Source organism: Limulus polyphemus, unplaced genomic scaffold, assembly GCF_000517525.1.
Source record: "Limulus polyphemus unplaced genomic scaffold, Limulus_polyphemus-2.1.2 Scaffold572, whole genome shotgun sequence".
Classification (NCBI taxonomy): domain Eukaryota; kingdom Metazoa; phylum Arthropoda; class Merostomata; order Xiphosura; family Limulidae; genus Limulus; species Limulus polyphemus.
In genome coordinates this window covers 464,925-492,220 of record NW_013666182.1, presented here as the reverse complement: position 1 = coordinate 492,220, position 27,296 = coordinate 464,925, and the positions used below count along the sequence as shown (strand labels likewise).

General features: G+C 32.8%; 1 protein-coding gene across 1 annotated transcript in view; it reads left to right on the top strand.

The window, feature by feature from the left end:
- The first annotated feature begins 468 nt into the window (after positions 1–468).
- The window catches only part of LOC106459183 (focal adhesion kinase 1-like), a 69,207-nt gene continuing 42,379 nt past the window's right edge, over positions 469–27,296 (top strand). The window contains 4 exon segments of the mRNA XM_022385619.1: positions 469–852; positions 23,744–23,906; positions 25,105–25,280; positions 26,462–26,549. Of these exon segments, the coding sequence (XP_022241327.1) occupies positions 704–852; positions 23,744–23,906; positions 25,105–25,280; positions 26,462–26,549 (576 nt within the window). The 5' untranslated portion in view covers positions 469–703.

Sequence of the window (27,296 nt, the reverse complement as noted above, 5' to 3'; positions counted from 1 at the left end):
GTTTGTAAGCTGTGGAAAGTTATATGTCCGATGAAACTTCTGAAATTCAAACAGGGTTCGCAAAATCTAGATGATCATATTTTTACTCATACTTTGGCTACTTAGAAACTCCAAAGCCAAACATGTTCGGTACGTCACCCAACATGAAAGACACGTGAGCACTTCAACATGTGCGCTCATTTAATATCCTGAAAATGATACGAAACAGATGTTATATAAAGGTGTATAAACAACCAAAAAAACTGCAAACAATAAAGTTCTATTGAATCTGTAGTTGTTAAATGAACTTGTAAGTTGAGACTTTTCAATAGTTAACCAGATTATTTTTTATTAGAAGACCCAATCAAACGATTCCCTTACTAGCTCGTCCAGCACCTGCTTCAGGTCGATTCTGGTGAACTAGTCCCACGCGTTGTGTTTTCGGGTGTGGAACACGCAACTACGCTAGCTGCGTCAGACGCCTCTAGACCTAGCTAATAACGGTCAACGTAGGAGGGAAAAGAGCTTTGTGGTGAGCGTGCTTTGTCGGTGAGTCTGACAGCTTGTCTGTGTGTGCGCGTGTAACAACACAGGAAACTGCTGCAGCTGCCTCAGAAGAGTTCGCTTGCGATATGGAGGTGTCGTGTTGTTGATCGCGTCTGATATGTTACCGTAAAGTAACCATGATATGTCTAAGTTTGTGTAAAAGTTCGTGGAATAAAATATGCTCACACATTTGCTAGATATGGCTTCGCTGATGCCCTTTCCGTTTGGTAAATCAAAACTAAGTGCAAGCACAGCCAGCGTTGATGCCCACTCCAGCTTCTTGTTTTGGGGAAGCCCAGGCCCAATCTATTATGCTGCGTTAAAACGGTATCGTGATTATATTTAGATATTTTGTAGACATAAGTTTTACTCTTATTTCATTTACTGAAAAATATAAAAAAGGAAGACGGATCATTCAACAAAACAAAGGTTTATAAACAGAAGAAATGAGGCTTTAAATTTAGTTAAGCCATTTGTTAACCTACACAACGTGTTTCCTTAAGATTGTACTGTTTTGCCAAACGTGCTACGAACAACGTTAACATCATACTCATTAACCGTTGTGTACCAGTAAGAACTCTACAACAGCCATTGATATTTGTTAAACAAGGTCCACATTAATCTTCATTAAATCATATTAACAGTTGTGTACCAAGTACGAATTCTACAACGTCCATTGATATTTGTTAAACAAGATCCACATTAATCTTCAATAAATCATATTAACAGTTATGTACCAAGTACGAATTCTACAACGTCCATTGATATTTGTAAAACACGGTCTACATTAATCTTCAATAAATCATATTAACAGTTATGTACCAAGTACGAATTCTACAACAGCCATTGATATTTGTAAAACACGGTCCACATTAATCTTCATTAAATCATATTAACAGTTGTGTACCAAGTACGAATTCTACAACGTCCATTGATATTTGTTAAACATGTGTTGGTTACACAAATAAAAAGTTTCCGAGTGTTGCTCGTTTAACAAATCTCGGTTGATGGTAAGTAATTATAACGTTTACTGAAATGCCATTACAATCGGACTCAAACGATGTACTTGTTAATGCTAATACTTTGCTTTGAAGTCACGGAATTCTCGTCAGAGTATTTACATAAAATTAAAGAACTGTTTGAATTCATTATTGAAATTAATTTCAAATCCATCAGACGGACTTTTTGATAAAGACAGGATATAGCTGAACATAAACAATTGTTTATATAATCATTTGGGGAGACTGATGACATAACCTAATTTTCAGGTCACTAAGTGCCCCTTTCAAGCTTGTTAGAGCCAGCTTCTGACTCATTAGTGGTTTATTTTTAACATATGGTTCTAAAGCTTTATAATATATATATGTGTGTTTTATACTCCGGTAGATCTCGCCAGAGGGAGCGTAAGATACAAAAAAAGCACTCATAAACTGTTCATCCATGGATAGTAATTACTGATATGTATAAAATACTATAATACTGACTTTTCATATGTAATAACACATGATTTAATTATTATTGGTACATGTTTGATCTGTTATTAATTCTTAGTATGTATGTATATATACACACACACATATACAGTATATGGTTAGTCATTGTTGATTTTATGTTGTGTATTCAACAGGTCACTGTTGTTGTATTTGAGATATGAGTAGACATTGTTAATATATGACTAGTCATTGTTGATTTTATGTTGTGTATTCAACAGGTCACTGTTGTTGTATTTGAGATATGAGTAGACATTGTTAATATATGACTAGTCATTGTTAGTATATTTTTGATCGTTGAACAGTCATTATTGGTTTTACGTAAAACATTTGACTGTTCATTCTCGATATGTATTTGTTATATGATTTGTATATCTTTCATACATCCTTGATTAGTTTTTTAAACTTTTGATATTTGACTGGTTACATATATTCAAGTTTCTCATGTGTTTGATACATGTATTATCATTGTTGGGTTTATGTTATTTATTTGTTTGCTCATTGTTGGTATATATTTAACATACGACTGGAGTTTATTATGCATTTGGTACATACGTAGGAAACTTTGTTGCGAATGTGTATCATGTCTTGTTTGTTTGTTGCTAAGTGCAAAACTACACAATAAGCTATCTGTGTTTAGCGTTATATGTCTTCAGACTTACCGCTGAGATACTGGGGGGCGTATCATATCTCATACGGTAATAAATGGATGAATACTTGTATACGATGAACATTGGTTTTTGTCAGTACTTATTTATAGGTATGGTCTGGCATAGCCCTCGTGATTGGAACGATCAACTGGCAATCTGCGGGTCGTGGGTTCAAATCCCCGACACCGAACATGCTCGCCCTTTCAGCCGTGGAATCGTTATAATGTGACTGGCAATCCTGTTATTCGTTGGTAAAAGAGTAGCCCAAGAGTTGGCGGTGGATGGTGTTGACTAGTTGCCTTCCCTCTAATCTATCGGTGCTAAATTAGGGACGGTTAGCGCAGATAGCCCTCGTGTAGCTTTGCGCAAAATTCAAACCAAACTATATACATGTATATATATATATATATACAAACCTCAACATGTATGTATATGAGATTGTGCTGCATGTGTGTGTGTGTATGTATGTACAGAGTAGAGCAAAAGTGACTGTACAGTTGTTTAATTTAGAACATAGTTGAATTTACAACTATTGCTCTGAAATGATCTGATTAAATTGGTTTCAACCGCCTTTATAACAGTACCAACTACACCGACCACATAGTAATTACTGTATAGTACGTTTTGTCTCACCCCGTATAAAACCTGACTTATGTCATTCTGTTTATATACTAATAATTTCATAGAAGTATGACATTAAAACAAGATTAATTGAAGTAGTTGACGGTCTCCAAAGATAAGTCATGGAAAAGAACAGACTATTTTAAATGGCAAGTAATGTCATGATATTGTATGGTGCAGTAAAAATGTTGGTGAATTTTTAATGAAAGTAAACCAATATCAGCTGACTTCAAAAAAACATTGACTGTGATTTTGGTATTAAGTTTATCAATACTTCCATAACATTTTTCAAATAGATAAATGACTTGTATTTTAATACGCTGCTAAGTGTAGCTATTACACCACGTTGTAAATCTACAAATATATACATAATTATGATTATCGTCATCGTGGGAATTCTTTATATTTCGCAGTTTTACGCTTTTCAAGAAGACCAGTTGTGAAATCAAGCCTTTGATGAATGTCTACTGTATTAAATTGTACAATAAAAAAAATGAAAGCTTTAATAATTCCATATTGTTGGGTTTTTTTTGTTTTGTTTTTTGTCTGTTGCGTGTACAGTAGCTACATCTAATCTCTAAATTGTTTCCGGTCCGGTAGTACGTCCGTTACTGCTTTAACACAGTAATTATCAGTTACCTTATTTTCTTGCAACGCTTTCCCACCCGCACGTGCCTTAGTTACCGTTTCCTGTATAAATTCGCGCGCTGGTTTTCCTTTGTTGGTGAAATGGTACTTAAGAGAATGATTTGTTATATAAATAACAAAATAAGCTTCTCAGTAAATGCAGATTTACTGAAAAACGTGTACACCACGAAAAAAGTAGTACCATTCAAGTTGATTCTGTATCATCTAGCATATTTATGATCGCAGGCTAGTTCGGGTTGATTCTGTATCATCTAGCATATTTATTATCGCAGGCTAGTTCGGGTTGATTCTGTATCATCTAGCATATTTGTTATCGCAGGCTAGTTCGGGTTGATTCTGTATCATCTAGTATATTTATGATCGCAGGCTAGTTCGGGTTGATTCTGTATCATCTAGCATATTTGTTATCGCAGGCTAGTCAGGATTGATTCTGTATCATCTAGCATATTTATGATCGCAGGCTAGTTCGGGTTGATTCTGTATCATCTAGCATATTTGTAATCGCAGGCTAGTCAGGATTGATTCTGTATCATCTAGCATATTTGTAATTCTAGCATATTTGTAATCGCAGGCTAGTTCATTGTTGATTCTGTATCATCTAACATATTTGTAATCGCAGGCTAGTTCATTGTTGATTCTGTATCATCTAACATATTTGTAATCGCAGGCTAGTTCATTGTTGATTCTGTATCATCTAACATATTTGTAATCGCAGGCTAGTTCATTGTTGATTCTGTATCATCTAGCATATTTGTAATCGCAGGCTAGTTTTGATTATTTCTGTATAATTTAGTTCTTTTGTAAATAGCGAATAGTTCATACTATTTGTGTATCAGGTAGCATGTAGTTCAGATTGTTTTTCTGTTATCTAACATTTTTATAAACACGGATTAGTTTGATGTTGTTATTAAATGACATATTCCATCTCTATCTCTCTCTATTTAAATGAAAGTGACCCATTTCGAAGGAAGAGTTCGATAAATGTTGCTGAAACGTTTCATGAAAATCGTTGCTCATAATGAGTCTTGAAGCTTAAAAATGTATTACCCAATAAAAAACTGGCCTGATTTAACTTCACCTTACCGATTTCTTAAAAACTAGAAGTTGCATTGTGAAGAAACGCATATATGATACAAAAACATTAAATAACACAGAAAGATTTAGAAGTAATTGCTTCCTCTTAAAAAAACGCCGAATTTCATATCCACTAACAGTTGTGAAGCAATGACAAGATAATAGAAATTGACTGACTTGTTTCTTTGTATAGCTTATGATAATAAGATAGCATTGGACTCGTACCGTATAAAATGTGTGCAATAATTATAATTTACTTTCAGTTACCCTATACATCAGTAATTTTTTTTGTTCTTGTTTTTTTTTTCACGACTAAATTGTACGAAAAACGAGGTTTTTAATATGGCATGTGTGTTTCATCAACTGTTTTCTACCATGCTTCAGTGGCACAGTTTCAGGTGTTTAATCAACACCATTGTGGTTAGTCTAAGAACCTTCTGGTGTTGTACTTAGTCACTACGGTGTCTGTTGTAAGAGATAAACATAACAATTATAGTATATATATATATATAAGTACAATTGCTAATACTTCGTATTTGATCGAACAAAGGATTGGATCCTTGAATCGCGAATGTCTCTAGGGCCATTTCCAATCAGTTACGTGTAACGTATGTCGAGCTTGTACGTTCCACAGCTATATCAAATTTCTGATACTTCCCCATGTTCAGTGTCTATTGTACAAGTAAAAAAAAAATATTTTTTTTTAAGTTTCCTGGATCTCATAGTGGTCTCTATAAATGTGCATGGTACGTTTCCTGCTTATTATTGGAGTTTGGTAATTAACTTTAATATCTTTTTTTTCTTTTATCGTCTAGAAAGTTCCGCTTTCATCTATGTTATATACGAGTTATTAACACTACGTTAGTAGAGAATATATATATATATTGGTTAATGTAGATATTATCGTTGGAGAGTTAACGGAAGACATTATATACTCAAAAATAGGGTTTGGTTTGGGTGTTGTAAAGCTACACAATGGGCTATCTGTGCTCTGCCCACCACCAGTATTGAAACCCGATTTTTAGCTGAGCCAATGGGGGTGGGAGGTTTCAAAAATAGGAGTCTATCTTACAAAAATAAAGAGTTATTTTACAGAATTATAAATGCATCTTACATTGCTACAAAAATCCGTATTAAAGAATTAATGATCGCTTTACGAGAAGATTTATGAGAAATTTACAATGAGACAGTAGTGTAGTTGTGGTACTGTATTAAATTTACAATTGTTACTATTTCAACAGCCTTATTTTTTAATCCTTTTTGTTTTAAATCTTGACCACACTTTCACAAACAAACCTATCTCAATAAAACAACAACATTTTTCTGTGTATTAACATTTCAATTCATTGCTATAGCTCACAGATTAAATTACCCAACTATTGTTTTAGTGTTCTGAGTTGTACTGTTTTGTAACTTCTAGCAAGGTCAAATAAAGAAACAAACGTATACTACAGAACGAAGTGTTTTCCTGGTATTTTACACATACAAAATTGATGGGCTTATTAACAAGGTAATTTTATCCTCTATAAATTATAGCTTACCAATAAAACACATCCTTAATCATACGCCATCAAGAAATCATTTCCGTTCATTTGAGTGAATATGAAACTAAATTATGCAATTAACACCAACTTATTCTTATTCTTTTGTTGTTGTTTTAATTGTCTTCGCAAACTGCGTCGCTACGCCATCTTACAAATGTTTTTAGCACATATATTTATTTATTTATTCAGGTGAATATTTCTTAGTTAAATAATTAACTTTGATTACTGTTTCACAAAAAAGAACAAATTTAATTTAACTTCCCTGTTTCTCTAAATAATAACTTTTAGATAAGCGGAAGTTTAACAATCAGATTGATCAAAACAACCAATTAACTGGTTAATCAGACCAGTCAGTATTTAATTGTTGAAAGCTGACCTGCCATACTAGGTCGCCTACTAACCAATCAGTGTTCAGTTTAACTAATCTAAGTGATGAGTGTAAGAGTATTTTTTTATTTTCTAATTCAAGGTGATTCAACAAAATGTTTAACACTTGTATGGGATTTTATGTTACTTTGCCCGCATTGTTCGTGACTATCTGGACAGTTTTTTTCCCAGAAGATGGATTGGAAGAGGTGGTCCTCTAAGATGGCCTACCCGTTCACCGGATTTAACACCGTTTGATGTTTGGCTGTGGGGTATGGTTAAAGAACGTGTGTATGCCACAAAGCCACGGGACGTAGATGATCTCCGGGAAAGGGTTACAGAACTCATAGAATCAATACCTCCTGGGATGTGCTCTAGAGCTATGCATGCAACGTTTGACAGCTTTTAGACATGCGTAGATATTTGTGGAGAGTAAACTGAGACTGTATGAAGCATAGGAAATAAAAAATATAAACCCATACAAGTGTTAACATTTTTTTGAATCACATTGTAATATATGTGGAATGGTATTCCACATATCCTTCAAAGCTGTAGCCCCATGTACACACACACACACACATATATAGTATGTTTATACTGTGTATCAGCTTCTAATATATATGTACAAACTGCGTTGTAAGAACAAATGTAAAGATCAAGAGTTAATTATGTACTGTATAGTAGGAAGTAGTTACACATATTGATCAGATTGTGAAAAGTATTTATTATCAGTTTGCCTACGTCGATTCTCGAAACAAGGTACACAAGAAAACTAAGTTAACTATTTAAAGAACTTAAATGCCAGAGTTTAGTTTTACACGTTTTAGAAAGCACCATCAAACCAAGTTTCGTTGATTTTTTTTGTCACCAATTCACAGTGAGAAAAGATGTTTTATATCATTGATTTGATTTGTTTCCTTTGGCTATCACTTCATTAACATGAATCAACTGATTTTACAATCCTATAATTCTAAGACAACTTAAACGACACAACTATAGCACATGACTTCATAAATGTTGCAATAAATATAAAATTCTCCACAAGACTTTTTAAATATGTGATGTGTATAATTTATTTAATACACACCATTTAGAGGAGTTTAATCTAATAATTAGAGGTTCGATTATTTTGAGGCCTAACGAAAATGGTAGGAATTAGTTTGACTGCAAATATTTTATCAGTCATTTTTTGTCATTAGTCTACTATGGATTTCTGGCCAGGAATGTCTAAAAAAATCATATAAAGCTTTTATCTGCCCCAAATCATATCTCAGGAGGTCTTTTATTCAATTGCGGACTCACAGCGGTCAAAATACTTTTTAAAATGTTATTTGTATTCATTATCCAAGAAGCTCATTGCTCTAATGCAAAACGTCGAATATGATGAAGTAAGATATATTAAAATGATGAAGAGAAATGTATTACAAGAATAACGTGTGCAATAAAACGTGATTTTGTCTTTTTTTATTATTGATGTAGGAAAATAGGCCTACTTCCTTCGCCAAGTTTAACGTTTTACACCACAACGTTTGATTTCAGATAGTTTATAGCCGAAGATATTTATCATTTCGTAAATCTTTATTGTTGTATAATTTATTTTACTCAGAGGAGTATTAGAAATGTCATATAAAAATATGAATGTAACCAAGAACTTCGTGTAATATAACAATATGAGTGTAGCCAAGAACTTCATGTCATATAATAATATGAGTGTAGCCAAGAACTTCATGCAATATAATAATATGAGTGTAGCCAAGAACTTCATGTAATATAACAATATAAGTGTAGCCAAGAACTTCGTGTAATATAACAATATAAGTGTAGCCAAGAACTTCATGTAATATTATAATATAAGTGCAGCCAAGAACTTCATGTCATATAATAATATAAGTGTAACCAAGAACTTCATGTAATATTATAATATAAGTGTAGCCAAGAACTTCATGTCGTATAATAATATGTGTGTAGCCAAGAACTTCACGGCATTAAATAACTGTGTTTTTTGAATAACATCACAAATAAACTATTTTGTCAAAGATATTTATTGGCTTGCGTTCGATTTATAAGGTAAGAGGTTTCATTATTTCACTTGAATACTATGCAACCGTTTAACAAAAATAATATCCCTCATCTTCATGCTTACTATGTTGGGGGAAATGTGAAGGGATAATTTTCCAAGTAACATGAAAGATAATAGCATCAAGGTTAATAACCTAATTCAGAATATATTCTCTATTACCATGACATTGTATGATTCTCAGCATTCTTGATATCTATAAGGGAGAGAAGTGGGATTGGTAAGTGGTTAAAAGGATACATTTCATATATACATATTTATATGCGGAAAACGTCAGAAATATGAACAGTCCAAATAAAATGAGAGTTTTATAGATATGCCAGTTCCAGAATCATATCTCTATTCGAAATGACCAGTCAGATACGTAATATTGATTAATATTATTTTTCTTAAAGACAGACCCTTTCTTTGTGCTGTATTTATTTACACTGGCAGTCAGGCGACGACATGGAGCTTAATAACAAAATAATGTAAACTTAAGAAACGAAGTTATCTTACCTAGTATTTTCCAATTCTATATCCTGTTGAACATTGAAGTTTCGGTTTCGTAATATAATATTTTGAAGCCGTTCTCTATTAACCCTCGTTTTGCTAATTCTTAACCTTGATCACACAAATTTATGGCTATGTTGGTAAGTGCTTTGCTCTTAGCTCATACATATGTCAGTAAAAGCAACGCCCCCCACCTTTTAACCAACCAGATCTAATTATGTTATAGGTGACTGGTTTAGATCAAGACTTTTCTCAACCCATACTATTTATATTTATCTCTCTCTTTTTTCTTTTTTTTATCCTTCAAACATGCTCGCCCTTTCAGCCGTGGGGTGTTATAATGTGATGGTCAATCTCACTATTCGTTGGTAAAAGAGTAGCCCAAGAGTTGGCGGTGAGTGGTGATGACTAGCTGCCTTCCCACTAGAGTTTCACTACTAAATTAGCGACGGCTAGTGCAGACAGCCCTCGTGTAGCTTTGCCAAAGTTTAATCAATAGCCCGAATGCTTTATATCTTCATGATTGTGGTATTTGCTCTGTGTAAGTATTTGAAAACAAAACTCTATTCATTTATATGATAACCTGTGTCAAAAACATGAAGTTTGGTCATGTTGATATTGATGCTTGCATAACCAGATGTAGTTTAAAATATGATAGTTCCCGCATTTGTGGCCCAGTTTTTCCACTCCAGATCATTGCGATGTTACACTTTATGCAGATAGTTATGAATTTACTGGTAAAGTAACAATAGTCTGAAATACAATGTAATTTATAAATTATGATGAAGCTTTGAATTTAGATCTGGTATTACGATGGCTTAATTCGACGTTCTTCTTGCAAAACACTACAGCCATATATAGCTACGGTGCTGCCATGCACGTGCTGCTCTAATTTCACTGTAATACACTGTGATTAGTTTTTGAACAAACAAACATGGAACGGAATTACAAAAACAGTAACGTGTGTGTGCCCCCCCCCCCCGAAACACAGTACGACCTTTCTCGGATGACGTATTCAAAACCACCATTATACTGAACCACCGCGCAAAGAGGACCTTTTAGATACCGGACAAAGATGCCTTTGTATTAATGGACGTATTTCAAATGCTGTATACAGTTCGTTTGCGAGGGAAAGTTAACCTTCTGATCATATTTTTATCGTAATAAAACGTTTTAAATCAATATTCTCCTTATACCCTTAAAACTAACACACTATTTAGAACCCACACTGCAGAGGAAATGGTTTATCAGGCTAAAACTAATGAAACTGGCTGCATTTCCGTTATCCGGTTTGCTGTACGCGTACTTACGCACGCTGACTGACATTACATTATACAGGACAAATGCATTTATTTATGACATTCATGAAAACTCCGAAAGAAAAGATTGTTAGAATTCTGCTAAACCAGTCTTATAAATTAATACGAGTCTAATTTAATTGAATGGACTACCCTATCACCCCCCATGAATTCACGTGTGCTAATCTGAATTAAATGTGTGTGTGTGTGTGTGTGTTTTTATAGCAAAGCCATATCGGGCTATCTGCTGTGTCCATTGAGGGGAATCGAACCGCTAATTTTAGCGTTGTGAATCCGTAAACTTAACGCTATCTCACCGAGGAACTGTGAAATAAATGAACAAAACAACTTGTATTTCTAAAACAGAATACTTAGTCAACAGATGTTGAATTGTACAGGTAAAAAATCTTAGTATTTTTATGTGCCTATGAAATCTCCAATATGCACAATATTTTACAGCGGAAGCGAATGATAACAATGTTAAGGTTTAAAACAACATGTGTACAAATGTTTCACTACTGCAGTGTTACCATAACTCATCCATTGAACGTGAGACTCATGCATCTGTGCCTATTCTCAGGCTTACACCCATTAATGACTAAAATGTCACGTTTTGGTCAAATTAGCAGCCTTCTATAAAGCATTGTGGTTGATTGACTGGCTGGATCCAGGTCAAATTCAGCATCACATTTATCCAGGAAATGCGCCAGTTTGCACCATTTTGCTTCATAGAATTAAACAATTTATGGGGAGCATTCTCCCAGACCCTCTTCCCCTAGAAGTCGACCGCTTTTAGCACTCGCAACACTTTACCGCGCGCTAAAATGTTACTTTTTCAAAAGTCTCACTGAAACAGGTTCTTTAAACTCGGCACCCTTCGTATCATATATAGAAAGGGTTGGACACAATTGCAGTAACAATTTTCAAATCCAATCTTTTTCTTGCCTATTCCTATGGTTAAAAGTCTTGATTCTCTTGTTGCATTTAAATTAAATTGTTTGTTTGTTTTTTGAATTTCGCGCAAAGCTACACGAGGGCTATCTCCGCTAGCCGTCCCCAATTTAGCAGTGTAAGACTAGAGGGAAGGCAGCCATCACCACCCACCATCAACTCTTGGGCTACTCTTTTACCAACGAATAGTGGGATTGACCGTCACATTATAACGCCCCCACGGCTGAAAGGGCGAACATGTTTGATAGGACGGGGATTCAAACCTACATAAGTGTTTGAAAAAGCAGCCCAGATAGTGATACGACCTTTTAAAAATAGTATAGAGCATGTTGTGAAGATTTGTCTAAGGGATTCATAATAGTTTCAATTTGCATCTATAATGGTAAAGTAAACATTCGGAGAGTTCAGAAGAGTGCCAAGGTGAACTCTGCATACTCTCTTTGTACCAACTGAATGTCAATTAAGGTATGGCTCCATCAAAACAATGCACCCATGTTAACATGCCAGTTCCTCTTCCTCAAAACGGGAAATTATTCTATATAATTCGCTATCATCTCCCATGGATTTCTGTGTTTTTGGAGTGCCGAAATGGGTCCACGGAGTTCAGCATATGGTTGATATAATTTTGAAAGCATGTAAAAAGGAAGGGGACGGGGACAACTTTGACCTCAGTGCACTGTACAGAAGCCACCAGCAGTAGAAATTGTGATGCAGGACAATGGCTTGTAACCAGGGCTATCTCATAGAACATATTCTGTGGTGGACAGAGCTCGTAATACCGAGAAGTTAAACCTCCTTACCTGTCAACTCCCATAGATCAAATCTTATTGTTTCTTGGTGGTGATCTGGATTTAGCTCGCTCCCCTCTTATTATCATTTGAATATTTTAAGTTCATCTGTTTTGAATAGGGACCTGAAAGTGTCAATAGGTAAATACTTATTTAGGTTTGGGATGCAGAGGAATATGGCAAACTAATGTATAGCAGAACCCCGCAGATGCAGTTAAGTGGCTACAGTAGGAGACGCTCCTGTATTAAGGCGAAAAAATAGTAAGACTGAAAGGTAAGGTAAAAATTGTTGGCCTGCGATTACTGACAATTAACTTCTACTATTGTAAAAATGTCTCCTTGCCATCCATGTTCACACATGTATATGCGAGCATCTTGAACTTCTTGTCTTAATAAGTTAACGCCGATCGTGGCCTAAAGGTTAGTATACCCAGATATGGATCTGTGGGTTCATTGTTGGCGTTATATTACCTTAAAAAAGTCACACTTCACACTTTGGGGCCATGGGTGAATTATAAGGGTAACGGTCATATCCTACTGTTTCTGACAAGAGTAGTTGGGCGTTGCCTAGCCGTTAACTTGTTTCAAGTGTAAATCCGAGGATTCGTTGTTCTCGACACGTTGCCACGAAAACGCAGTCCTCATGTGGGACTGTAGATGTGCTATAAAAATGAAGTAAAATCCCTCTGCTTTAAAGAAACAAGGTAGCCCAAAATTTTGCGGTGGGTGACAAATTGCCTTTCTTGTGGCGTCGTAGCTTTGTGTGGATATTCGAAACCAAAAACAATAAAGTATAATAACAAACTGTTAAATTTTAGTATAGTTGGCTTATTCATTTGCAATCTGTAAACAAAAGGGAGACATATTAAATATTTTTTGCTAGATAAGCGATCCAATTCAGAGTGTTTGCAATTATTAAAGCACTAACTTTCAGAAAGTCGATTTTTAGCCACTAAGTAAAAGATTTTTCACCTTGCTTAGTTTGGCAAAACATATTTTGCTTTTGTGCTAACTTGTCTACTTAAAGATGTGTAATTCAATCCCTAATTTCAACAAAACCATTTGAGATATTATTTTGTTTAGAGGGAATAAGTCCCTTTGAAGGCCCGGGGGTACCGGTCCCTAGAAGTTCTTGAATTTTGCTATAGTGAAAAATTCAACAACAAGTGGCTGTCAGCTTGTCATTGAATTAGATTGTAGCTTTACCATACAAAATGTAAAACTCGCAAAACTAAAACTTTACTGTCTGGTTCTTCTTCTTTAGAAAGGGAAATTGCCCTACTGGTCCTCAACTGGCGTCTCTGCCTGTTGCTGGTAGAATAAGGAGAATTATGAGGCCTAGGCACTTATTTTTATATCTTTGCCTTTGCCATGAGTCATGGTTACTTCTCTTTAGCTATGCAGTGAAAAGCATAAATGTAACGTTTTTTTTTTGTTTGTTTTTTTCACATACAGTGTGTCAACCTAGCAAATATAATAGATCCTAGATAACAATACCGGCGGACATTATCTGAATTCCGACAATTCTGAGGGCTTATGAGAAAGTTGCGAACGTACTAACTCTCTGGTCTACCTGCTTTCACATTCAAGCTTTCTATTGGATTACATTTAATATTATTGACTTAATTTCAATTACTTCACAGAGAAATTATCTATGAGAAACATTTAGAATTTGTTATGAGGAAGTGAGTCACTTCACTTATTATTATCATTATTTTCGAGTTTGCAGTGATGTAGCTAAGCTATCCAAACTGGGGATGGAGCGAATTCGAGCAAAAAAATTTATTGGTATGGAATAATGCATTATTAGCTATTACTACAATATAATATCTTAAGCACTGAAGTAACTAATACCTTGTTTATTTTTATAAGGAAACTTTCAATTTGTTTTCACTTGAGGAGAAGCAATCTGAGATAGTTTTTAGGGATAGTCTTCTCCGCTTCATACGCCACTGCTAATGTAGCTTCTAAAGCGGAATGTAGGAAATTATTTTATCCTTCTAAAGCTCATTTTATTTGTTTATAATGCAATAATGACACTAAGTAAAAGAGCTTTAGAGTTTAAGTGTATTACCGTAAAATAACTGTGTTTAAAACTTATCTGGTGTATACAGTCTTGTTTATCCGGTGTTTGTTTACACAGTTTGTGTTCAGTAATGCAGCACCTTGTATGGTTCCCTTCACGAGACTGCCACGCCTACTTGCTGATGAAGAAGCGGGAAGCTGCTCGCGGTTCTTGATGACGTGTGATATATAGAGCACGAAGAGCTATGTGTTCTTAAAATCCTTCATATTTCTTCAAACACCATAGGTTCTTACATAAAAGATAAAGAAAATCACAATTCGTAAGATATAGAAGCAGTAAAGTTTTAAAAATGTTTCTTTGTATAGTTAACAAAATCAGCTTATTATGTAAATGAGAGGATGATGACGGATGATTCCCAGGGCAATGACGTAATAACATTTAATTTTTAGATCAATTACCCTGAAATTTATTGAATGGTTAAAAATAATCTTTTTAACAATAAACATCATTTGTAACTTTTCTTCTGACTGATTTTTATAAAAATCTTAATCTTGAACTCTTATATTTATCTTAGAGGCTGGATGCTTTTGAGGGTAAATATTTGGAAGCAAAGTATTAAAATTCAAGTTAACGGATATTTCTAGGATTGTTTTAATAGTCATTTAATTCACCTTTTCCCAATCTTAGTTAACTGTTTCTCGTAAAAAAAAGTTTTGCTTTTATATAAAATTTGAATTGTCTCTGAATATTTGCTTATTCAATTGGCAATTAAACAACAACAACAACAAAAACACGCATCTGAAAACTCTGCGTTTTGTTATCGTGATAAACGTTTGGAGTATTAAGTTGAAAATAACTACAGTGTGCAGGCTGTGTCGAGTTCTACCCATTATAGTTGCTGTTTGACCTCCCAAAAAGTCAAAAGTCTCCTGCTGTGCGTTCGAAATCCGTCAAGAAGTTGTGTTTATAGGGGGGATGTTGAAGGTTAAAGTTTAAAACAAATGTTATCTGGATGAACAATCAACAACGTGATGAAATTTGATAAGCTTTAACATAATAATAATCAGATATCACAATATCGTTTGTGTACCAGTTAGTAACCATAGTGTGATACTGAAGAGGGCGCAAGAATGTTTCGAAACTACTTTATCTAATTTCAAGTCTTATGATAGTTTTTTTTTTTAACAAGCAAACTTTCTTTAATGAGTAGTTACAAGTCTGTTCGACCCGTAGCTAGTTTGTTCCATTTACTGTGGTTTTTCATTAACTCCAAGATATATGGGCAAATGTAAAACAACTGATTATCGTTGTTTGTGACAATGAAGTTTTAGTTTTTCTACAGCAGCTGCGCTTCTTTTTTTAAACAAATTTTTGCTTCTCTGTCTGTTAGTCTTATGTTTAATTTTGCCATACGGAAGTTAGCTAAACAGCTGGAAATAGTTGCGATCTTTCCCGTTTGTGGTGTGGGATTCGTGCACTTTTTTTTTTTCTGCGGCTGCAAGCCTGTTTTTTTTCTATAAAGTTTTGAAAGATTCATATGTAAGTCATGCTTATGTTAGCCATTAGTCATGTTTTAATTTTCTTTGCGATACTTTTTTCGTTTGTTGAATTGATTGATACTTTTAACGGTTTTTATTTCAAAATCTCCATAGAAAATATTTTTTGTAACATTTTTTTTTTAATTCGAAAATGTTGTTCAAATTAACTTATGTCTCCTGCCAAAGTTGCAGCTACAAAAACCAGAACTAACTCGTATTTTTATTTCGAAGTATTTTCTTGGAAGTGCTCTAGGAATGAGACTATTGTTACCCTGTTTGTTGTTGTTGTTGTTTGTTTTTCTGTATATGTGGGTTTATTTAAGATAACATGAACATAAAAGTGTTGTGAAGGTGTTACAAATGAATTATTATTGGTACTGTTGCCTTTCTACTGTCAACTTATATGATAACAAACTCGTGGATTAACAAAATCAACACGTTAAGAAATTTCGCAAGCCAAGTATGCCCCCCTCCCCCAGTGGCTCAGCGGTATGTCTGCAGACTTGCAACGCTAGAAACCGGGTTTCGATAGTCGTGGTGGGCAGAGAACAAATAGCCCATTGTGTAATTTTGTGCTAACCTTCGAAGAAACAAACAAGCCAAGCATTTTTGTATTCTGAATTTAATCAATACCCGAGAATCATCATTATAGTATGAAACATTTTTTAAAAATCTCTCCAGTATTAAATTATTCTTCTGAAATTGAATTTAATATTGACCAATTGAGACTGCATTTATTATTAGCTGTAACAATCTGATCTTCGAAGCCAATATTATTATTATTTACAGAACTTTTCTTATGAATTTCTGTTAATTCGAAAATTATGAGTTTTCACATTCATTTGAACAACAGGACACTTGGCCTGATCTGTCTGTTCTACCTTCCAACTTATATGATAAACATAAAATAATAACATATAAATAATATCTTTTCAATTTAATAAGACAATACGTAATCAACAGTTCAAAAAACCCCTATAAACTTGATTTATTAAGACGCATTAGTCTACCATATTTGAACAAGCTTCTTCGGAGACTTCAAACGTTGAATGCTTTGTAATTTGTTTTGTCAGATTCCGATTCTCATTACTTCTAAGTATATTAATTGTGACTTTAAAACTTAGAATGAGTTAAGTAGGCGTGCTAGACTGAACACTGCGGTTACTGGATCCATATTACCAAGAACTGACACAATCTTCCACTGGAAACCAATCATAAATGTTTTTACCTACAGCTAGGCAGTATTCTTAAGTCATGCGGTTTACAGTCTGATTATAATTACTGACTCAACTAACGAAACTAGTATTAAACGACTAAATACAAAAAAAAAAAACTGTTGTTATTTTTTCAATTTTTAGTGCAATGTTACACAACGTTCTGTCCAATTTCGTGGAATCGATCTCCGGATTTTACGTTGAAATAACCGGAAACTTTCCGCTGACCCATCGAGAGATTAAATAAAAATACAGAGAGGTTTTTTATACATATACTGTTGCCTTTCTACTGTCAACTTATATGATAACAAACTCGCATGTAACGCTCGCATTTGAACAAAACACATTATATTTGAGTGAACTGTCTAAAATGAAATCCTTTTTGGTTAGCAAGAGATGTCAGAAAGCTATGTCTATAACGCAAATATTAATAAAAACAAAAGCAGACTCCAACTGCTAAGACCCCTTTATTATCAATGAAGTTTTATAAAACTCCATCGGTGGATCATTTGTGAACCATATGTTGTTTAGTGGTAAGCTTTCTCAGAATTCACGATTCGCGTTCTATTGCCGATAAAACGTGCTACACACTATTTGGGCCGTGTTGTTATAAGAATGACAGTCCCATCCACTATTCGATCAGAAAAGAATAGCCACGGAGTTGGCAGTGGGTGTCTAATCTATTAGTTCAGAATTACGGATGACTATGCGCAAATGTAGTTTAGCGAAAATTTTACTACAGCTAATACAAAGCACCTGTTGTAAAGCGTATTAAAAACAAAGGATCTACCACCCACCGTTTATAAGCTACTTAATTTTGTTAAAATATTTTACCCTGTCCTCTTTTAGCAGATAAATATTTTAGACCTGAATTATGTAAATACTGAAACAATAAACAATCTAAATTCTTCGAAATACTTCCTTAGACATGCTGTTTAACGCGATATTTTAAGGAACAACTTCTCATTACTAATTAAATTTGTGCTAGGTGAATATTAAACTTTGAACATACATCTTATGTATAATATTAATGCGGTGCTTTCATTTTGTTGTTAAATGTCAAGTGTTACTTTAGTATAATTTAACTCTATCCAAAGGTGGCGTTGACTCTGCTAAAGCTTATTTTCAATTAAAACTGTTGTGATGTTGAATTGAGATGTGTTGTGAATTTTTCTGTAAGATGTAACGCTAACAGTGTAATCTATCATTTAGTTGATGTTTAATATTTTCGATACGATACGTGTAATTGCGAAGTAAAATTTGAAGTTTTCTGCAACATCGGTTTTCCAATGAAAATAGATTAAACTTAAACTAAAGACATGCTTAGTACTACTACTACTAATCTATATTTTGATTCAATCATTCATACAGCTTAGATTAGAATATGTGTGATTACACAAAGATATGGGTACTCTCATCAACTTCATCAGGTTGTTTTCACTGGGTACAGTAAGAATTGTTATGAACAAGAAATACTAAAGCTATATATTGCTTGAGCTTACGATCGAATATTTGAAGCCCTTTGCCGGAGAATATTTTGGAAAAAAAGCTGTCAATAAGTTATATTGTACTTGTAGTTTAATTTAAGACATTCAGCTTGAATGAGTAGCGTGCATTTTAACTTTATTCTCTTTATTTGAAAAGTAATGAAAATTTCCATATCATATTGCCTAAAAAATTTCGATGCTATTCACAATTCAAGTCACTGTATGTCATAAACAATTTATCAATGTCTGTTTAAATAACAGACCATTCGTTGGTTTCTTTGTATAAAAGCAACAATATGGACAGAAGTTTATTCTTGATGAGAACAAGGATACATTTATGTGTGTAATTCCCATAATTTAAACTTTTTTTTTGTTTGTATCTCTAACACTAAAGTTTTTATTTAAATTTATTACTCCAGTACTAAAAGTAAAACTAATAGATCAAAACTCTTTGATCCAGTAATACTAGCATCCAAAAACAGTATTGCTTAGCTCATAACTACTGGTTTATACTACTTGTTAAAGTGTTCTGTTGTCGTGTCTTATTCAGCAATGAGTTTTACATGTTTTGAAATTTCACTTAAATTTACTAAAACAATTATATCTCAAAATATTTAAAAGAACAGTGTACATAAACCTGGGTGTTTTAGGCATAAAGTTAAGATTATGCGTCTCCAGAAATAGATTAAAAATTAGTTTTCTTTAGCTTCAGTTTGTTTATTTTAATATTGGAGGTCGTGTGTGTTTTTTCTACTGTTAGACATCCTTTTAGTCTTAATTTTTCTCCTATTCCAAAGTCAGATGTAGGTTGGAAACACACTCAGCCAGAAATAACCCAGACAAAGACTCACCAGGCCAAAACACACTTGAAGTATTATATAGTGTCGCTCTTGTAATTATAATACAATAATATGCTTTGAAAATTATGTTTTATGATGATAATTCTAAAATACAGTCTAATAAGAAGCATTAAATTGAGTTTATTTTAGTATCAGGATCATCATAACTGATATTAATATTTACATGAAATTAATACAGTGATAATATTTCTTAATGTCACTGAATATCAATAATGTTAATTTTACTGTGTCCAAATAGCATGACCTAATTCCAAAACTACATTTTGGAAATTTCATAAGCAAATAAATTATAAAAATGTCAAATCAAATTATTCAGCTTGTTTCCAGTACAACCTATATGTGAATTATTTTGTATAAAAACTATATATTATTTAAATCCTGTTTATTAAGTTTTGTGTAATTTGTTTTTTTCACCATATTACATGGAGATTGTGAGAAGATATTAATGGCAAATGTACAACTTTAACTAGCGAGTTTTATTACAGGTTGTTTTTGTTCATTGTGTTTCTAAGTATAATTTTTCAAAATCACTGAGAATATGTTTCCTGTTGCTTAAGGCTGACTTCCTTTTAGTCCTTTTTTTTTGCAGATAAAAAGAGTCATCTGTGTTGAAAGATAGTGGGTGAAACTTGATAACCTTTTGGCTGTTGTTTATTTTCCAGTTTATGCTATACATTCTGATTTTTCTTTTATATTAAATGTTGTTATAACTGAAATTAGTCTTATAGTTAGATCACAATGTACTTGCTTTATGATCTAATAAAATGCTTAAAATTTGTAGTTTGACAATTTTGATGACTGTTTGATAGTGAATTATGGCAGTGTTTAATACTTCAGTGAGGAATAGTTAAATTATTCTCTGTTTAAAAGTTAATAAATAGAAAAAATATTTAATGGAGTTATTATACTGGTAATTGTTTGCAACACTTTCTTGTATAGAGCCAGTGAAATGTCAAATGCTAAAGGTTAAATGACTTCTTAGACTGTGATGTACCTTATAATGGTCAAGATTAGGACTTGATCCTTGGTATATCAGTTTCTAAGAGTATTTACTTCAGAACACTCATGAGCTGAGAGTCCCAGGCCCAAACCCCATCAGGACAGGGGATTTCTTAACAGTATTATATTATATTGGTGCTTTTTAAGGGTATTTCACCTCTATCTCATTGTGTACATGCTTTGCATAACAGTTGGCCTGATATTCTGTGTGTGATACCACTACCAGCATGGAGTTGCTATGTTGTGTTAGCACTACTCAGAAGGGGCATTTGACTATATGTACCCCAAAATACAAACTATTATTTGATAAAAAATACAGAAGTGGATCAGAAAAAAGTTTTAATAAAAAATATATATTATGAATCATATAAGATAGGGCCACCTAAAATATAATATTTTTAAAACTATATTGACAATTGGCATTTGATGAGTTGCTAGCTTGGAGGTATATTTTCCTTGAATTTTATGAACTTACCTTTGTTTTCATGTGAATGGGATAGTCTCATTGAACCAATAGACCCCTTGTTGTCCTTAAATGTTAAGTTATGATAATAATAACTCAGTCAAAGAGTAAACTAATCTTTTTACATTTTTCCTGAGCCTCCTCTAACCTCTGTGTGGCCATGTGTTTGTTAGCAGTTAAAAGATGCCAGATTATTTTCCAAAGCCCTAATTAGGCGTAATACATCTTGTTAAATATCCTCCCTCACCCCAACTCAAACATTGGATACTAATATAATGTATCAGGTTGTTAAGAAGTAGTTTACGTGTGAAACTTTACCCTGGGATCTTCATCTGACACTAGTGTCAGTACCCTTACAAATTATTATAATATTTCAAGTATTCAGAACTATAGATCTGGCTATAACATTATTTCTGGTTTACATGTATGTATGTGTTTCATAAGAAATTAATGACCAGTTTATTTAATGAAACTTGGAAATTATTAGAAATATTTTAGTCTGTAGGAAAAGAGTTTGTACCAAGTAATCCTTGTTTGTCATCAGATATTAGCATTTTAGGGAATTATAAAATGAAATTAAGAGGAAACTTTGTGGTTTATAAGCAGTTATTTTTGAAATGGCATTTTAAACTATGTATTACTACTGTGTTACAAGTTCATGATTAGTACAGTCTATAATATGTTGATACTTTATTTTACACCATCAGCTGATGTTTTGGAAAACTATACCCAATTCTGTGCATAGAGATATTTTAGATAATACAGGAATTGAAAGATATATATTTTTAAATATTCACTGGTATTTAGGTTTCTACTTAGACCTAAAAATGACTGAAAAAATATTCAAAACATCACAAATATTTTATTTTTGCCAAGTTATTCTGGTATCATCAGGCTGACTTTAGTTGTTTCAGTATATGTTATTAAGCTTAGATGATATATCAAACCTGCAACACTCGTAATTTGTGAAGGGACTTTGTAAAATATAGTATTTCGAACATTTATAATTGTTTTAATTGTAACAGATATTTATTGTTGATATGTGATTTTCATTTTTGTATTAAACCCCTAACATGACATATTGACAAGGAACCATTTTATCTTTCAAGACTACCCTTTCACACCCACCCCTCAGGAAAAGAAAAGTAAAAATATAAATTTTAAAACCTCTATGTATTTTTCAGGAATCCATCAATTCCTCCTATTTCACAAGCTAGTCAGTCACCCTGTTAGAAAAATAAATCTGTTTGACTGAAGCCTAACTTGTATTTTTCCTAATCATGTGTCTTGTTTTATTGTACAATAAACTTAGAGCAGAAAAAAGGAAAACTTAGAAATGTGTAATGATAAAAATCAAAAGGTGAATTTTTATTATGCATGATTAGTAGCAAGACTTCATACTTTATTTTGATAAACTTAGTGATAATCAGGAATGTCGAGAACCAGCACGGGCCCTGGGGCAAACATCCTCGCCGGGTCCCCTTTCTCTCTCTCTTTTTTAAAATTTTCAAGAATTTATTAAAAAGAAGATCCTAAATTAGGACAGCAACGAGCTCATAAACCAGACAAAATCATAGCAGCAGCCGTTTTTACCTCACAGTACAAGCATGAAAATGTTAATAAAGTAACAACAAATATCTATTAAATCTATAAAGTAACAAATACATGTTAATTATTATTCAAATTATTATTTCAGTTGTTCTTAATGTATCAAGTGTCTACATGCAAAGAAAAGCCAAAAACTATGGTTTTTATCATTAAATGAAGATATAGCCTGAAGATGCTTTGTGGGCTTAACGGCATGACCAGGTTTCATTCGGTGGGCCTGGTGATAATGAATATGCCATATCTGTTTTGTGTGTAGCTATATGTACTGTACATATTAGAGAATACTTAGAAGTTACTAGTTTCTAAATTAAGAAGTTACATAATGATTTTTGTTGCTCCTGCTCTAAAAATTCTCATAATGCATCATTTGAATATCAGAATGAAACTGGAATTGTGACTGAAGATTGTTTGGGTGATTCAGTTTATTTTCTGAAACTATAAAGATATACATACACATATATGGAATTACAATAAATTAATGATACTTGTCTGTGATACATAAAAAAGTTTTTGTTATCAAAATAGACAAACTCACTGAATAATTCAGAAGCTTTCTCTCCACCTTTATTAAGGTTGAATTTCCATAAACAATATCTTATGCACCTAAACATAGAAGTTAATATATATATAGTAGAGACAGCTGATATGGTTATTAAAAGTTTTATTTAAAACAAAACAAGTAACAATGTTTCAACCTCATTAGGTCATCATCATGTTAGGATGATGATCTGAGGAGGTCAAAACATTGTTATTTATTTTGTGTTTTAAATAAATGTATTTAATATCCACATCAGCCTCCTCTACTACATATATATTTACTTCAAGTAGGTTTCTTGTCATCATGAGATATTAGAAGTCAGAACTTTGCTCTTAATTTCTGGTTTATTTAAAAAAATATAATAGAACATCATACAAATACATTTGTGAGAGAGAATTTCTGAAGTGGTTTTTCTGTTTCTTGTATAGATAAATGATTTACAGAGTAACATCTACAACTTCTCACGTATTATTGATGCTATTTTAGTATGCAGAATGGAAAGAGTGACCCCACTGATCCTGGTTTTCCACAGCAACTGGCTTTTCCACCACATTCATCACAAGTCCGACTGGAGACGTCTGTATCTAAAGTGTACTTGAGCAATGGAAGCTTTATTGTCATCAATCTAGCAGAGGCCTCAAATGTAAAAGTAAGTAATTATTTTATTTTCAAATTTGCTGATAAGAAGATAAATGTTTAGGAACAATTTCTTCTGAAGAAAAGTAGAATTACAACTAGTTGATTTAGGTCCTGTACTTCATTTAAAATACTTAAATTTACGTGTATGTTAATTCTTTCCAAATTTTACATTTTTCTCTGTGTGTTTGTGCTTTAATTTTGAATAATTTGGCATGTGGCATAACATTTGATGAATGAAAATGTCTTACTGTACATATAAGAGTGTGTGTGCGTGAACGAACTCTGACTTTTTAAGAAATAACTTTATACAAAGTTGTGGAAATTTGTATGAAACAGTGAACTGACATAGATCTCTCCTAACCATAGAAAAATATTGCTTAAGTAAAATCATTGTTTTTTTTCAAAGAAAAAAAAATGTATAGTCCTAAACTTGTACAAGGACTTCTAGCATGATGATAATAGACTTCCAATTTCCTATTTTTTGTTTCATCCTGGATTTCTTTGTCTGCTGTTTCTACTGTAGATCAAAAAATATTTTATTTTTGTTAAAACTCCTAAAAACTTAATATGACACTGTTTTCTTGTACAGAAATTAGTAATTCTGTGAAACTTGAGATACCATTTGAGTGTCCTTTAACTCTTCCCCGGGAATAATAGTAATATTGGCACTATACAATTGCTTAATTTTCACCTTTATAATATCTAATTTTAGTTCAATAGACATAAGATCTACATTAAAGTTCCATATCAAAATAAAGTTGTTAGTTTATTGAATTCCATGATCTAAAAATCTGTTTCATTCATGTTTAAGATTTTACCAGTAGAATTTTAAATTCTGACTGCTTAGCATATTAAGATGCTTGATTTTACACTGACCACTAGTTTTCTGATCAAATAGTATAGCTTAAGCTTCTAATGAAGTTCTTTTTCAAAATTTTTGTCCCAAAAAGTGTGTAGTTAACAAACTTAGTTTAGAGAGAAGTTAAATGTTTTTGATTCTGAGCTAAGTTATAATGTTTCTATATTTCATAATAGATATCTCGGAGAGTTTAAATTTTGTTTTTTATGAGTGGGATCATTTGTGTTGTTTATACTACCTTTTTAGAATTTTTTAATAAAACAAAAGGATGCTTTACAAATCACATAAATGATTATAGGATAAAGTTGTTCTTTATTTTCCAAGAATTACTTAAAATTTGTTGTGTTAGGAGATTATCAGTCGTGTTACTGAGAGATTAGCAGATGGCCCACGACCATTTGAAGTTGTCTACGGGTTAAGGTTAAGATGCAAGACAACAGGGGAATGTTTGTGGCTTCATACTGATACTCCTACATCTCAGGTGGTGAGAACATACCAGTCATATCTATCAACCGATGACTGGAGGTAATATTTGTGTCTTTTTATGTTATTTTACATCATATTTATTATTTTAGGAAAGTACATTAAAGTTTAAAATGAAAAATAAATATATCATAACTCTCATTCATGATGAAAGAATCACCAAAAAAAAAGAAATCAAGTAGATTTCGAAAGATCCAGAAACTCAAGAAGAAATACAAAAACAAACTGACCAATCTTTGTTGATAAAGGATGTGTCATTAGGAAATGTTGGGGTCACTTGTTTAGTTCAAAGTAAAAAAACTGTTGAGTAGTATGTGAAGGTAAATATAATTATTTACTTATGCTAGAGAATGATTAACATCATCTTACATGATACAACTATAAGTACATATATGTAATGATAATACTAACCATTCTCTGATATAATCTCTAATGGCCACCTTGAAAACCACTTTTTTTGCTCATATGACATGTACATCTTTTTCATATTCATAATCCCACACTCTTCAGCCTTTCCACTTTTGATTCCTGAAGAAAAATACTCGACTATTCAAAAGTGCTCAGAATTTCTAAGTCTTTTGAAAGCTGCAGTAAATCTCATGGTATTCAAAAATATATATATGATGATTCAAAGAAAGTAAAAGATAGTAATGAAGAATCAAATAGTAGAATATTAAAACTTTTTACTGCTAAAAATTTCATGTAGAATTTAATTCTAGGTATTTTGAAAGATTTGGTAGAGTTAAGCTTGCTTCATTATCACATGCCCCAAAAGAGTATACTTAGTACAAAAATAAATAGGTTTCAAATGATATCATATATTACAAATTAAATTAGATGCAGAGTAACAATTATTTTTAGATACTTCATGCTACAGTAATAACTGGAATAATTTATAACGTTTTTCACTTAAAAGTTAGGTGAAATATATATATATTTATATACACATCACATATGCAGCTACATAATATTTTAAAATAGCTAAATAATATTCTTTCAGAAATGTAACAAGATATAGAGAGAAATAGTTGTGTTTCAAAACAATTAATGTCACACTTTTCTTAGTCATATTCAAATATTTTTACTATCCTTAGAACTATTATTGTGAAATTGAACTTGTTAAGTGCAACAAGTAAAAATAAACTCCTTTGGATACAGTATATATCTGTTACTTTTTCTTAGCAATCTGTTCTTTTTTGAGTTAAATCAAATGTTTTTTCCAGGTACGAATTACGTGTTCGCTATCTACCAAATGACTTAAGAGATCTATTGGAGAAAGACAGAGTAACGTTTCGCTATTTTTATGAACAAGTAAGAAATCATAATGTGTTTCTTAGCTTCACTGATATTTTTACAGTATTGCAAATAATTATGGAAACAGTAATAAAAAGCATAAAAGACAAATACTATGATAATGCTATTGAATCAGAAAGTGTCCTACCAGTATAAAGCCTATAAAAGTACAGGTAGTCACTAAACCTAGTGTTAGTGTGAATATTGTCATGGCTCCCATGACTGAAATACTGCAAGTGTGTAGAAATCAAAGGTTTGGCTAGTTAAGGACACTTCACATGAAAATCACTGGCAAGACTTTCATACTTCAGGAGAAGTTGTGTGTAAGACTGAAAAGGATATGGTAAACTGGTGCTATTAATCATAGAAGTGGTTGAAGTAGAAAACCAACAGTGTCAGTGATCTACATAAAATTGATTGTATCGTGACTACAGACAGGGACAGCCATATTCTGATTTGTCATGACATTCCCTCAGAAACATTATTCATTGGGTAAGGATTCCAGCAAGATAGTGATCCCAAACATACATATAATGTGGTGAAACTATCTTGACAGTAAAGAGGCTGATGGAACACTCACAAGCATGGATTGGCCTATACAAAATCCAGGTATGAGCATTCTTGAGGTTGTATAGGCTAATGTAAAAAATGAGATAGTCAAAACCAACCAAACAACTTCGTAGAACTGTTGGAGAGAAATATAGGACATTTGGAACAATATTCCACAGTTGTACATTGATAAACTGTACATTGGTATAATAACAT